This window comes from Ambystoma mexicanum, chromosome 9 (assembly GCF_040938575.1).
Source record: "Ambystoma mexicanum isolate Mex_15411 chromosome 9, UKY_AmexF1_1, whole genome shotgun sequence".
Taxonomy (NCBI): domain Eukaryota; kingdom Metazoa; phylum Chordata; class Amphibia; order Caudata; family Ambystomatidae; genus Ambystoma; species Ambystoma mexicanum.
In genome coordinates, this window is record NC_090931.1 from 363,808,211 (window position 1) to 363,822,724 (window position 14,514).

General features: G+C 44.8%; 1 protein-coding gene across 2 annotated transcripts in view; it reads right to left on the reverse strand.

Annotated features, from left to right (window-relative positions):
- Nucleotides 1–14,514, reverse strand: part of STX1A (syntaxin 1A) — a 907,227-nt gene that overhangs the window by 78,207 nt on the left and 814,506 nt on the right. For both annotated transcript variants that reach the window (XR_011274587.1, XM_069614796.1), the window contains exon 7: nucleotides 1,599–1,672. Coding sequence is in view for 1 of the 2 variants with exons in the window: in XM_069614796.1 (XP_069470897.1) it covers nucleotides 1,599–1,672 (74 nt within the window). In the remaining variant the exon portion in view is untranslated. The remainder of the gene's footprint in view (nucleotides 1–1,598; nucleotides 1,673–14,514) is intronic.

The window sequence follows — 14,514 nt, forward strand, 5'->3', positions numbered from 1 at the left end:
GGAGGTAATTTCTCCACTTTACAGCCCAAAAACTGCAAAATTCCCATGGCCTATGGAGTCCCATGGACTCCAATAAATGTGGACTAACACCACCTACCACCACTTGTAATCCAGCGGTAATTGCACCAGACCAAGTAGTGGTAACGGTAAATCCATTTGGTGGTATCTTGGCAGATTTACCGTCGAGATACCACCAAGCTTGTAATGAGGCACTATATCCCGTAGTATTTAAGACTGATCTAACAAGATTTAAAGTTTACAAAGAGTAGGAATAACAACATTAAGGCACAAACACTCACCACTTTCGAAAATTAGAAGTCTGTAGGTTTTGGTAAGAACGAGGAACTTTGGCAAGTCTAATAAATTCCTGATTATGAGAGTTTTTTTAAGTGCCAGGATAAAAGAGGCTCTCTTCAGTCTGGCCATGATGAATAACCAGTATTTGCAGCAGGTTTCTTGCTCAATCCAGGGTCTCTACTAGTCTGAAGGCAAAGGATTGTGCTCAATATTGATGAGAGCGGTAGTAACTCAAATGTCTAGGTTTGAGTTGCTGATAAAACATATCTCTTTTTCATATGAAGTTTGCAACTGAATGTTTCAAGTTGCCTCTATGGCACAAAGCACCTGAGAATTTCTGACTGACCTTGCCTGGTTTACCTGACTTTTCACCTGATGAGCCCTCATCTGAGGCATCATAAGAGATGGAAGTATTGTTTGTGTCCTATAAGAGACTACATCTCTCAGGGGTTGGATACAACATGTACGTAACCTGTCTTCCCTGTTGGACGAGCTCGGTCGAGATGGGTCCTTGCATCTGATCCTACCAAAGGGATCAAGACCCAAGAACTCTCCTCGTAACGACTTGAGGCGGTTTATGGTCATTGCATCGAATTCCTTGCATCTAAATGCATTTGCATCTAATTATTTCCACCTAAAAAATTTGCATCTAATGCATTTTTTTGGAGGAGGGGCCCTCCCAAACCCCCATTTTTTACCCTTTAAAATCCGCCTGAACACAAAAATGTACCCTTTACCCCCCAAAAACATGCATTCAATGCACATTTTTTAGATGGGATGGCATTAGATGGAATGGCATTAGATGCAATGACCAGATACCACTTGAGACTTTATGAATCAAAATAACTTACCAGTAACCCGCATCAACATTATTCCCTACCTTTTTTGAGAAATAAAGTATATTTTGGTATACTCTCTGTGGACATTCTCTTTGTTTAAAGCTATTTTGTGTTGACTGATATTCTTGTCTAGTGGTTCCTCCCATCGTATTCGCTGGTCCTAATCCCAGGACTGGAGCTAAACCTACGCGAGCCAAAGAATGCTTGTGAAGAGCCTAATTGTCAGATTTTGGAAGAGAACGCCAGAATCTGAACGTAACGTAGTGCTGGAGAATCCCTCCTAACAGGAAATGTTTGGACATTTAAACAATTGATCAGTGTGACTTGACATGTCATTATGTGAGAGGCTTTGGCCAGGGAGTGGAAGATAAAATATGCATCCAAAGCATTACCAACAGCCTTTCAACACCCCATGGCAAACAGATAGAACATTATTTGACACAGTAAGCACTGCCCACTCACCCCGGAGGAGAAGATGGCGGGGTTCCCACTCTCCAGCATGTCCTCTATCTCCTCATTGGTTGTAGTTCTACCAGCTGAAAAAAACGGGAAAATAGACAGATCAGGAACCAGCAGGAGCCCATCAAAACTATTGATACTCAGAAGAACCGACAAGTGGAGGCGTCTAACATGATTTACATGGGCTCCGATAGACACTGTGGAAACACCGTCTAGGTGGTGACCTCAGGGGAGGAAGGTATCTGAGTCAGCACGTGACAGGGAGGTTTTGCGGCAGCAGATTTCATCAAATTTATTTTGTAACCCATTTTGCTGCAAATATCCGTGGGGGTGGGTTTAGATGAATAAACAATCTTGTGGGTTTATGGGGGAGGGCTGCAGGGGAACTCTCCCACATATATTTGTGGAATAATCTACCACCAAAAAACAAAATTTGATTAAATTGAATTCAATACAATTTTTTCAAGAAATATCATATAATCAGTCAGCACCACTTCTTTTCTGTTTGAATTCTAGACAATTTATGAAGGGGATTTGTCGTGAAACCTTCATTCAGACCGTAAATATGTTGGCGCTCGCTGGGACTAGGAAAGGATTTGCATGTCAAGAGGGCTCTGCAGGCCAGATATTTCTGGAGCATTTGAGAATAATTCTTACAGAGTAAAGATACCTTAACTAGTTTTATTTGAGCTTGCTAAACCCGACAGAATAACGTCCAAATCAATGCATATTGAATTCACTAGTGACACAGTCCCTCTAATCTTAAAGAGAAACAGTGAAAGCTTGGTTTTCAAGTTTTGTGAAAAATGGCATAGTTCACATTTTGTTCTTGAAAAGTATATCTTTGAATGCTTCTTGTAAACTATATGAAGTTGACTCCAGCACTGTAAACACCAGCACAAGCAAGGTAACGTCTCTTGTAAAAAATAATGTGATCCTGGATTCTAAAGCTGATAATGACAGCAGCATATTCTATGTGCTCTTGCCCCTGCCTGTGGCAACAGATGATGTTGAATATGTGGTGAGATCTATGCTGGAAAGCTGTGTAATACTGGATGCTCTTGCAATTATTACACTAGGAACACCATTACATCAGAAAATAGATCTAATTCAACGAATGGGGGGTTTTAATTGGGAAGAGAGACTTAAGACATATCAGCCTAAGTCTTACCACACATTGCAATTATTGTACTTTTTATTAGCCAAATCCAGGAGACACACTTCTGCATAAATGCCATGCTGTACGAAGTGGAATCGAGAGCCTGCAAGCGAGAATACTCCCCTACAAACCAGAATAAAGTTACATTTCTTGGGCTCCATAACTCATAGTTCATGTGTTTTCCAATTAATGTACTGGAAATCTGCCACCGTGTGGTGGGAACCAGAAACGACTTCTTTCTTCTATAGCGAGGTGTGCACAAACAGGCCGTCACCGCATGCACACACACATACACAGCAGCATTGCCACAGCTAAATGAGTCGAGCCATAGGCTAGGAGTATCGAAATGCCAATGCAAAAAACAAGACAGCGAGGAAAGCGTCGGGAGCAGCTTTGGGGACACAGAAGAGAGACGGCATGTTAAACCAAAAAGTCAGACCGCCGGCTCCCAGTTTTTAAAGTCTTGGACCACCTCCAGGTTATTACAATCAGCGCTGGTGATTAGGCCGGCTCTCGCTGGGTCCGAGATCCGGCACCAGATGAAAAAAGAGAGAGAGCGCCGCGACGGCGGGGGGTTGGGGGGGTGAGGGATTGTTGGGGGAACAGCTCTTTGCCGAGCCCCCGATCTAATCTGCACTGTACTCTGTGCACAGTGCTCGCACAGGGCAGATTTGTTCTCTGGGACCCCACCATGGTGGGCTCGGATCTAATCTGCCCCACGATACAAGCGGACTGTGCACACTGCACAGAACATTTTTGTTATTTTGTGCTCTCCGCTCGGGTGCTTTCATTTTCATTGTGCACCCGTTTCCTTTCTCTCTGTGGTGTTTATTCTTAGTTGGTTATACATATTTGTATAAGCCAAAACACCAGAGAGACACACGTAGGCAGCACACATACAAATCTGACCTCTAAAAAATGCAGTACATCAGATACGTTATATGTTATGTAATGTCCTACATTTTTTAGAGGCCAGATTTTAATGTGTGCTAACTCCGAGTAAAAGTGTGGTTAGTGAGTGATGCTGTGGGCACATGTTATGCATCTGCATACTGACTGCCAGGGTTGGATTGGGGCATAACATTGTCTCGGCTCCAGTGCAGAAGTGGCCCACAGTTGCACGTGGCCATTCATTCCTTCTGTGCCAGAATGTTTGCTATTGGTGTTTAAACTATTATTTTGGACATTTCCTTTGATCGGAGGTCAACTGCCAGCACCGCCCCCTCTAAGCCCCGCCTCCTCGGGCTGTAGGATCCCCTAACAACTTTTTTCCACTTCCACCACTGATTACAATTACAGGAAATGTATAGAAAACCTGCATGTTGAGACTGTCAGCGCGTTGTGTGAGGGTGGAAGCAGTTGAAGAAGGACTGCCCTTTGAGAGAGAGGTACAGAGAGGCCTTTGTGAAGCAACAAGAGAAGGGATAGGGTCAGAAAGTCAGAACAAGGTAGGGAGAGGCTTGAGAGGACCCTCCACTGCATAGAGTGCTTGGCCGCTGTATCTCCTGGGGATACAGTGCCGGGTGCTTAGCAAGCTGGGGCGCTATATACAGTATGGCACTGTAGGAGCTGTAGAGCTCGCTGTGCACCATGATCCTGGGAGTCAAAGTGCAAGGTGCAGAGGAAGCTGGGGCTCTATATTCCTGAAGGCACTATGCCTGCTGCATGGCGAACTGGATACTACTGTACACCATAATCCTGGAGGCTCAAAGTGACAGCTGTATAGTGAGCTAGGCGCTATATCCCTGAAACGCATGGCACCAGAAGCACTGTGTGAAGTTTGGTTAGTTGGCTGGGCATACCAGTGGATGCTGCAAGCATATAATGAGCAGGGCACTGTATATCCCAGGAGGCGAGATTGAACTGAGCACTATATAACTGGATGCCAAGTCCAGAAGAGAGCTGGCCATTATTAACCTGAGACTGAGAAATAGAAAAGCGAGATGGGGATTAAATACCTCAGCTTGAGAAGGAAAGAAGTGTGCTGGGCCGGAAGTGCAAGCCGCTGGGTGTGTGATCCTTGGGGGACGGGTCTTTCTCAGTGCTGAACTTGTGGGGGTCTTTGCCAGGGCTCAGCCCTGGCACTTATTTTTGAGCCCCAGCACTTATCGTCTCAGACTCACTTTAATTATGAAGTGCTGATAGTCAGTGCATCCATCAACCTCAATGAGCAGGTGTGAGCTGTAGTGTAACCCCAGATATGTCGACACTGTGGGGAGCAGGTATGGGTGGTGGCAGCAGTGATGCCCACCCGCAGTGCCACCGTGGTGGTCGTAAATATTTGGGCACTGGCACTTCTTTTTTTATACAAATTAAGCATTGGTCTTTCCAGATACTTGTTTTCTTAGATCCTTATACTTTATGTTCCTAGAGCCCCAACAAGGAGCACACTGTGCGCAGCGTTATCCCTAAGAGTGATGGAAGCAGTAGCCGGGTACTGGATCCCTGGGAGAAGGGGTATTCCCCGGGGCTTGCTAGGTTCATTAGTTCCCAATATCTTAAGATCGTAACATTGAGACAAGTGACGTGCATGTTGCTTTGTGGAACACCATCACACAGCAGTGTAGTTCATTACATGCCACCCTGCCAACACTAATAAGTGAATGTAAATCAATACACATTATGGTCGCGTGTGCTGTTTTGATGACCACACAATGTATATAGTTATTGGCGGGGCATTATGCAGGAATGCCCTTTGCCCCACTCGTATTTACTGCATACAAAGGGACCCTGATAGCCGTGATCCAAAAGGTGCTAAAACATTGTGGGCTGAAGAACTGCACCATGTTATGATAAAGCTACGAAGTAGTGATATACATATGTATACTGAATTGTGGTGAGTGCACCGCACACATACATGACTCACATTTTCTACAGCACCTGAAAAGGAGTCAAACGTATAAAAAACTCTTTAAGGGTAGATGCGTGCAGCAGCAACAGTGATAGCAAGCCGGGGCAGATTCAGGGGGCAATCATGTATGTGACAAAGTGTAGGCAAGGGGTAGCAGTCCCCTAGTGCTAGGATTACACACTGTGTTGCAGAAAGAGGGGGGTAAAGTAGATTAGATATGTATTTAGGCAAATTAGGAGGCAATTTCAAACAGAAATGATTTCCACAGGATGCATGACAGATGTCAGCGGTATATGCCGGATACTGTTCCTTTAAAATTAACAATGGTTATACAAGCCAGTGAAAGGCAGGTGGTAGAAGACATACATTACTCCCCGTAATCGTATTTCTGGTACGTGTATCTACGTAGATTCACAGATGCACATCCTTTTTTTTCTCCAGAAGATCGAAATGTTCAGCCAACCACTAGGTGAGCCAGTGTATGCCGCATATGGGAACAGATATTTGCTTACACAGCCATCAAACCCTATCCAGCTGATGTCTTTGTGGAGACAGGTGCATCATCACTGGATCAGGTTGACGGATAACAACCAGCCGTGCTGAAGTGACTAGTGACAACACGACATAGCAACGTTAGTCAAGAAGTACATTTGCACGCCTGCACGAAGTTACGCAGACACACAGGCACACACGAAGAACATGCTTACACCATTCTGTAGAAAGAGGACAGACACATATACATACTGTCAAAAGCGTTTCCTTTTCACTAGTCAAATGCAGGAACACAAGACAGCAAAGCATACATGCAGCTAGCTTTCAGTCGCTTCATCGCAACTAACCTTAAGGAGCTACAGGGACATATGAGGAACCTATAATACTAATCTCTAAAAAGGAAGTACTAGAACATATAGGGAAACCATAGAAGGACTGTAGTGAAGTCGCATGAAGCCAGAGGCCTCAAAATTGGAAGAAGAGATGCAGACTCTGCAGCGCGAAGCACAGAGCCAGTGTTCACAGCCAAGGACAAGGGCGGGTGGAAAATTATTGATTTCCGAGGCAGTGAGCCACCTGTGAAATAAAAAATAAAATCCTCAATAATTGCAGGCCGAAAGGCTCAGTTTCGTGGTCCTCGCCCACGTGACCCAGCCAAGCCGAACAATGGCAATATACTCATAGTGGGAAAAGGAGCTGTTCCCAGCATAGAAGACAAGTCTGATACATGCGTTGCCCAAAGAACATTACAACCTGCAGCACTCTCCCCGACATGGGAAAACCAATGGAATAACTCACATAGGGGATGTCCATAGGTGGTATCACCCGAGCAACCCAATGGATACGGCCTGTAGGTTTTTGGGATGGGTTGGCGGTTGTGATGTCACCAAGAAACAAAACTAAATGACGTGGGCTCAGGAGTTGTGATTGCTGGAGATTTTGTTGTTTCCTGTTTGCTCCTCGTCTTTTTCAGAATAAAGACAGTTTATTTGCCCCATGGCTGAGTTCTCCTTTCTTGCTGGGAGCAGGGGTTTAGGTGGGCCCCAAATGCTCTGCTAACTTAACTTGTGACATTATTGGTATGAACACCCCCCGTCCTCTGGTATACTGTTATTTAGCCATATGCTCTGGTCCACCATGTCAATGGCAGATAAATGATTGAGTCGCATACACATTGATAGGGCCCCTTGGTCAATAGCCTTTAGACAGTCATCTGAGTCTGAGAATTAGATAGGTTATGTGCAGTGCAATGGACAGAGCAGAACCAGGAATACCAGTGGTTGAACATGTTGTTGTATTTGTCTTGATCTCCCGCTTGAATGTTTTGCTACACAGGAAAAATGATATAAGACACATGTACACAGCCCCATCACACAACTCAAAGCCCTGGACACAATTAAGTAAATCTATGCCTCCAGCCTTGAGAGCATGACTCACACAACAGCATGTACGATTCACATGACTCCATCCCTAAACAGAATGCAGGAACAAAAACGAAACCAGCTGGCTCTCCCACTAGGATACAAACCATGAACAAACAGTAATACGTGCCAAGGGCATGGCTTCCTGAGGCTCTAGCATCCATATCCACTAGGAAACTATTTAGCGTACAGGTGAAAGAGAAAAGAGGGAGATAAAGGGAGAGGGAGGCACACAAACACTGGCACAAAGGCAGACTCACAGAGACTAATACAGAGAGAAAATGATACTGAGAGAAACAGACACTGACTGAGTCGGACAGAAAGACTAACAATGACAGAGAGACTGAGATTGACACGGAAGGAGAGATACTGACACTGCTAGTGTGTGACAATGACAGAGATGGACACTGACAGAGACAAAGAGAGGAAGAGAGAAAGAGAGTGAGAGATAAAGAGAGAGCATAGAGATGGCTAGATCGGCAAAGTACACAGTTGGTACAGCTAATTCACATTAAAAGTCTAACTTAAAAAAAGATATCGACTGATTTTATTTTGCTTTTTTGTGTGCCTACATTTCATTCAGAGATCAGAGACAGGAAATAACCAGATTGTAAGTTGTAAAATACGAGAACTTATCAGAACACAAGCCTAGGTAATGCCGCTGTTGCCTCCAAAAGCTCTTGTGATTAACACCACTGCACTTCTACTGAATGTTCCTCCCACGGATTCCTCATCTTTGATCTACCAATATCCTGCTTGCAGTCTTGGAAAATATATCAACAGCATGTCCAAGATAGGTTGCAATCCTCCATCTCCTCAGAAAATAGGTGGAGTATCAACCTTGGTATTACTCTGCCACAGGTATCCTTTCCACAATACCTTTCTTGAACATGGAAATAATATCCTGCAGAAGGAGCGGATTCGGTTCACAAAGTAATTGCTCCCTCGGAGGACAATACGGAGGCATTTTCAGAAATGGGAGACAGTAGCCTTGGTCTACTGTCTGAAGTGCCCATGTAGCTGAACTAATGCAACGCCATTCTTCCAGATGCTGGGTCAACCTGCCTCCCACTAGGGCTCTGAGAGCAAAGTGCTCACAAATGTTTTGGGGCTGTGGTTGTGGTAGAGGGCAGTGAGTATGTGGCTGCCTGTGCAGTCTTTCCTCCACGAAATCAAGGGGCATGTGAGAATCTCCTTTGTCCTATTTGGGTAGCCTGGCCTCTTGCTCTTTGTCCAAAGGATGAATAGAAGCAAAAGGAATGCCCTCTCCAAGCCTGTGTAGGCAGATGTTCTGCTGTTGTAGCTGACGGATGGCTGCTCCCAAAGATTTAGCAGCTTCTCCAAGCTGTCATCAGCATTCGGTCCAAAAGTGTAGACTGGACTTCAGGAGCAAATCCAGACTTGTGTAGCCATCCAAAACCGCCTGATGACTGTACTTGATCCCATATAACGGCCAATGCAGTCCGATGCATCAAGCCCTGACTGGAGTGATTGGCATGCCGCCTCCTTGCCATCATTAATGATGTTATTAAAACCATGCCTCATCTCTCCTTCAGGTATGTTTCTGCTGCCTGGGAAACTAAATTTAAAGAGTGTGTGTATATTTCGTAAGGCCACAAGATGCATTAATGGCCTTGAGGGCCATGCTCCCAGCAGAGAACACACCTTTTGCCAACGCATTGTATTTTGTGTCCTCCCTGTCAGGTGGGATAGTTGGGTAAGCAGCTGCCCTTGAAGTGGAAGTAGTTGCCTGCACCACCAAACGTTCTGGAGTAGGGCGTCTGGCGAGAATGTCAGTGTCACTGGATGATGGTCTGCATTTCCTCACCAACTTCTTATTCACAGCAGCAGTGGTGCTAGACTTCTGCCAGTTCTCCAAAATAGTGTTTTTGAGAGATGAATGAAAAGGCAGCACAGGTTACTTTGGAGGGTCTTTATCAAGGATGTGTATCAGATCATCCTGAACTATGTCCTTTGCAGGATGCCCCCATCCCAAGTATTCAGTGACCCTGTTCTGTATGCTGCATTTGGATGAGCAGTTATGCGTGGTGTGTCGAATTCCACCTCCGGGGAGGTGTCCAAGTCACTGGTTTCTTTAAGGCAAGTAGCTAAGTCCTCTAAATGAGAATGATCAGAGATCAACTCTTCTGGGACATTGGGAGTGCCAAAACATTGGTCCCATAAGGGTTCAACGTTGTCATCTTCTTCATCCTCCTCAAAAATGGATCCAAAGGATTTAAAAAACCCTTCTTTAATTGAGATTTAAAACTTGTAGTTGGATCCGAAGTCGACGTCGAAGGACCGTTTGACTTTGAGTCTTTTTATAAACAAGTGAGCCTTTGGTTTTTATACTGTTCTAGCAATGCTGTTAATGCTACTTGAGGAGGCATCCCTGAGGCTTTTTGACTCTGGCATTTGAAAGCAAGCAGGCTATTGGTATATCTAAGGAGTCTTTCAGGATAGTCCAAAATAAACAAATTCATCATTGTATTTCCAGCCCTCACACTAAAACCTAAACTAATGTGCGAAAGGGATCTTCTCCTGTCTCAAAGTTTCTGTTTCATCTTGCAAAAATAAAGTTCTGCAAGATAAACAACAAAAGGAAGGACAACCTTATTCCTCGGTTGAAGTGCACTCCAAAGGTTGGGGAGTAAGGGAATGATACAGCGTAGCTCCCAGGGTGTCGCCCCTTGTCCCATAGGGGGTTCCCCTCCCCATGAGATCCACTCGCTTAGTACCACCCCCAGGGGGACTATCAGGTAGCAGCCTCATCTCCCTGGCCTCAAGGGAAGGGGCTTCCCCCCATAGAAGCAGTGACGAAATCCTGGAATTCGTCACAGATGTTTTAGCCCAAATTATAGATATACCTTCTTCTTGAGAGGCCCGACTTGACTTGGTCAAGCAGGTTGATTACTGAATTAAAAAACACAGTTAGGAAAAGAGAAGATTGTTCCACGAAACTAGAATATGGACTAAATTGGGACATCTTTGAGATGAATTTGCTGAAATAAAGTCAGGGTGTCAGAGTTAGCAGCTAGGTCTAGGGCCATGCAATTGAAGGTAGAAAAGGAAACGTGCTGAAAGATTAATTCATGTATCCACTGTGGCAAAAAAGGACATTTGTTCAACTATTGCCTGTTATTTTAAGAGATTTCAACTTCCTTCTAGCAAGAGTCAACAATTGGCTAACTCTCTCTCAAAACTGGCTTCACAAATTGCTATCAATACATTTTTATTCATGGGGGGTTGGTGTTTAAGTGTTGTGGGCCTGTAATGATCGATTCAGGGGCACTAAACATTTGTTAGATGGGGAACTCGCCAAGAGCGTAAAATGAAGGTAGAGCAAGTAACAGTGGTAGATGTCACACAGTATTCTTCACTGCCCATTACTCATCAAAGCATGACCCTGCATAGGGAAATTCAGGGAGGACATTGAGACGAGATAGCATTTGAATTAATCGATGCCTCTCGGTTGAGAATAATTTTGGGTCTGTCTTGTTTTACATTACACAACATTGGGAGAAGGTTTCTGTGGCATACACCTCCATGCACTGTAAGACAGTTGGTTTTAGAAAAGAATTTGAGGAATGTGATGATGAGGAGTCTTTAGAATGTGTGAGGCTTGCTGAAGGGGCTGGTCATGAACATGAAATAGGAGCCGCAGTGTGGCAATGGCCTGAATGCTAACAGGACTTTAGGGATTTTTTGATGAAAAGGCAGCTGGAAAGTAAGCTTCAGCTGGTTGCTGAGGGCCAATCCCATGCAATAGGATATATGGCCTGTTAGGGTGATCTTTACAGAGCCCTTTATGATATGATATGATAGGTTATTTATAACGTGCTTAATACCCAGGGGTTTCTAAGCGCAGAACCTGGGATCGAACCTGTGTTGCTCCGTGCCGTCTTGCTTCCAAGGCGAGCAGGTTGCCCATGGGCTATCCTCCCGAGACTTTGGTACATCCTTTGGTAAGCGATGTAAAATGATCTAACCTAACGGAAACACAACGTTTCCAACCAAAAGAAATCCCAAACTCTGAAGTGGCAGCTATGACAAAACGCAGAACAGTCAGGCTTAACACAAGCATGGAGGCCGGCTGGTAGTGAACTACAGTTATTTGCAATAGTTACCCCAAGAGAATACACCACACAGGCTAACTAGAGAGTTAAATAAGTAAAACCAGGCCTTAACATTTGCATTTACCTCTTGCCATTGGCTAGTGATACTTGACCATTGGCGAGTATGAAATGGTGTGCTGTGTGTGTGTGCATGTGGAAAACTGAGGGGGGCAAGTAACTTTGTGGCTGGCTAGTACCTTACAACTTAAAATGCACCCCCGATTTAACACATAGTAAACACAGTGTACATATAAAAACAGTAATGGTTATTGAAGACACAACCCGCTCCTAAACTAAATGTATGTCCACTTGGTGGTAGGCATAGAACATATAGGTCTATGGGGCGGGGAGAAAAAGGGAAGCCTAGACAACAGTAAAAATACATTCACAGAGTCACCATGACCAGGTCCCAAAATGCTACACAAGGGAAAATAAATCCAATACCTCTATTACATAGTATCATTAACTACAACAATGTACACACCATATACTACATATATCACCTAGAGGGAGAACAAGAGGTTGGCATTTAGCCAACGATGCCCTGAGAGCTACCAAAAGGTGGGACTCAGTTAGGCTTCGAATATCAGACCCATAAGGTCTCCTTACATTCCTAAAGATTCTGGGATAAAAATAACCCACAGTTTCCCACAATACCCACATTTCGATAGACAGAAGTGTAATATATAGATCTGAAAATGTACAATAAACCAGTGGTATCAGCTAAAAATAAAGCTCTTTGTAGAAATATCGAGGGATCCAAGGAGGCCCAGGAAGGAAACATTTCAATGTTCAGGTGAAAGCTAGGGAGATTTTCCTACAAACCTATGGTCAGGTTCTTTAGATATGTCTCCCTTACTTAAGGGTACCAGAGATCCCCTGAAGCTCATCATGCTGTCTAAGTGATAGTGTGGCAGAGCAGCCCAGACCGAACTCTCAGGGGGTGGAGTGAATTGCTTAACAGGTAGGGTATACACTTTTCATGAATACCAAATGAGAGAATGTCAACGCTATATTTTTACAAAAATGTTATCTTTATATAACAGTGGAACAGTGTTGTAGCACCATAACAAATGGCGGGGGGCGCAATATAAATTCAGATAACATAACATAATGTATAGGAAAAGGCACAAGATAATTTACTATACTCACAGGTGAGTTCAATGTATAAAATGAAGACAGCACAGTAACAGGTGCTATAAACAGTTTCAGAAGAAATCTTTAGAGTTCAATGTATTTTCTTGAAGCGAAACTCAAATTAAAGGGAAGTGAAACATGTTTCCTATTTATAGGCCAGAAAGTTTGGGGCGAGACAAAGTGGGGCCAGTTGTGCGGATTTGGGCAGTCATTTGCAGAAAAGAATTATCTTCTGTGAAAATGTAAACAGGAGTAGTTTCTGGTGTTCTAGTGTAGTTTAAAACCTAGAAAACCCTTGTTGGCAGGGGCCCAGAGAAGAAGATTCAAGCAAAGTAAAGCCCTGCCAGGAATGCCACAGAATCAGGATAGCAATACCCTGGGTCCACAGGAGGCGGCTTTGGAGTTTCCAGAGACGGTCACTGTGCACGTTGTTTGGTGTATAAGGTAGATAGCAACAAAGACACATTGATGCAGGGAGGGGGCCATAAGAACGGCTGTTATTCGAGATTCGTTGGTTCCCGGGTTGAGGGACCAAGCAGACGGGCAGACATGCGAAAATGCTGATGTCAGCAATAGCCACTGATACAAGATGCCCCCTTGGGTGCAGGATTTGGCTTTTGAATCTGTGGTTAGTTTCAGAAGATGGCAGGGAACATCGATTCTTGAAGAAATGACACACCAGAGATGGGCCAACCATGGATGAAGGAGAGGGAGGTAGTGCGGTTGCAGGACAGAAGGAAGCACAGGCCCCTGGAGCTTCTCAGATGTGAGCTGTAACCAGGCTGCTTGCCAGATGCCAGAAACACTGGTTGGTATGGCACAGACTATCTTTGGGGTACAGGCTGGGAAGAGGCTGCCATTTCTGGTATTGGTGAAGCAGGCATGGTCAGGAGCTCTCGAGTGACAGGGTCTTTGAGCAGCAGCTGTGATCTAGTTGTCCCCAACAGATCAGGGGGAAGGAACACTGCTGTAGGTTCCTTACAGATTTCCTAGAGAGGCAGATCTCAGTGGAGCATAATAGGATGCTGCTGCAGAGCGTCCATCCTTCCTCAAGCAGCAGGGCCCTCCAGGAATGTAGGTTTAGTGTGTCAGCAGTAGGCAAGGTGAGGGGGTAAGTGGGTCCGATTGTATCCCTCTCAATATGCAATGAGTGAACACAACGCCCAGTCACACCATGCATAATTTAAAGACAGAGGTGATCAGCCAATGGCAGACCATCCCTCCAAACACACCTAGGCCATCAGGAAAGGCTCACACACACACACAATGGATGTGAATCCACACTATTACAGAAAGGAATCAGCAAAAGCTAGTCAGAACTGGTTTCGGGCTGACTACATCTCCCAGCCCAGGGTCACAGACATCCAGTGGTCAAGGAAGGCAACCATAGCTTACACACACAAAGAAGGAGGGGGGATAGTTATGTGTCCCTCAGGTCTTTGAGGCAAACAAATACAACCTCCACTTCGTCCAAAAGGACCCAGACAGCTAAAATGGTTGTGGAGCATTTTACACAGCTGTAAAGCCACCACCAGCCTAACCACATGACTAACAGAGAAGGGGTACCCTCTCTGGGACACTATTCTGTATCTGTGGGGTACCCCTGCATTAGGAGTCATAAGCGGGATCTGTTCCCGACGAAGGGGACAGGACTGGAGCATATAACAAAGATCTCAAAATACATTCCGGGGGCAGGGCTTAGTTCAGAAGGAAGTACGTTGAGCGGGAAGCATCCGGCCGTTGT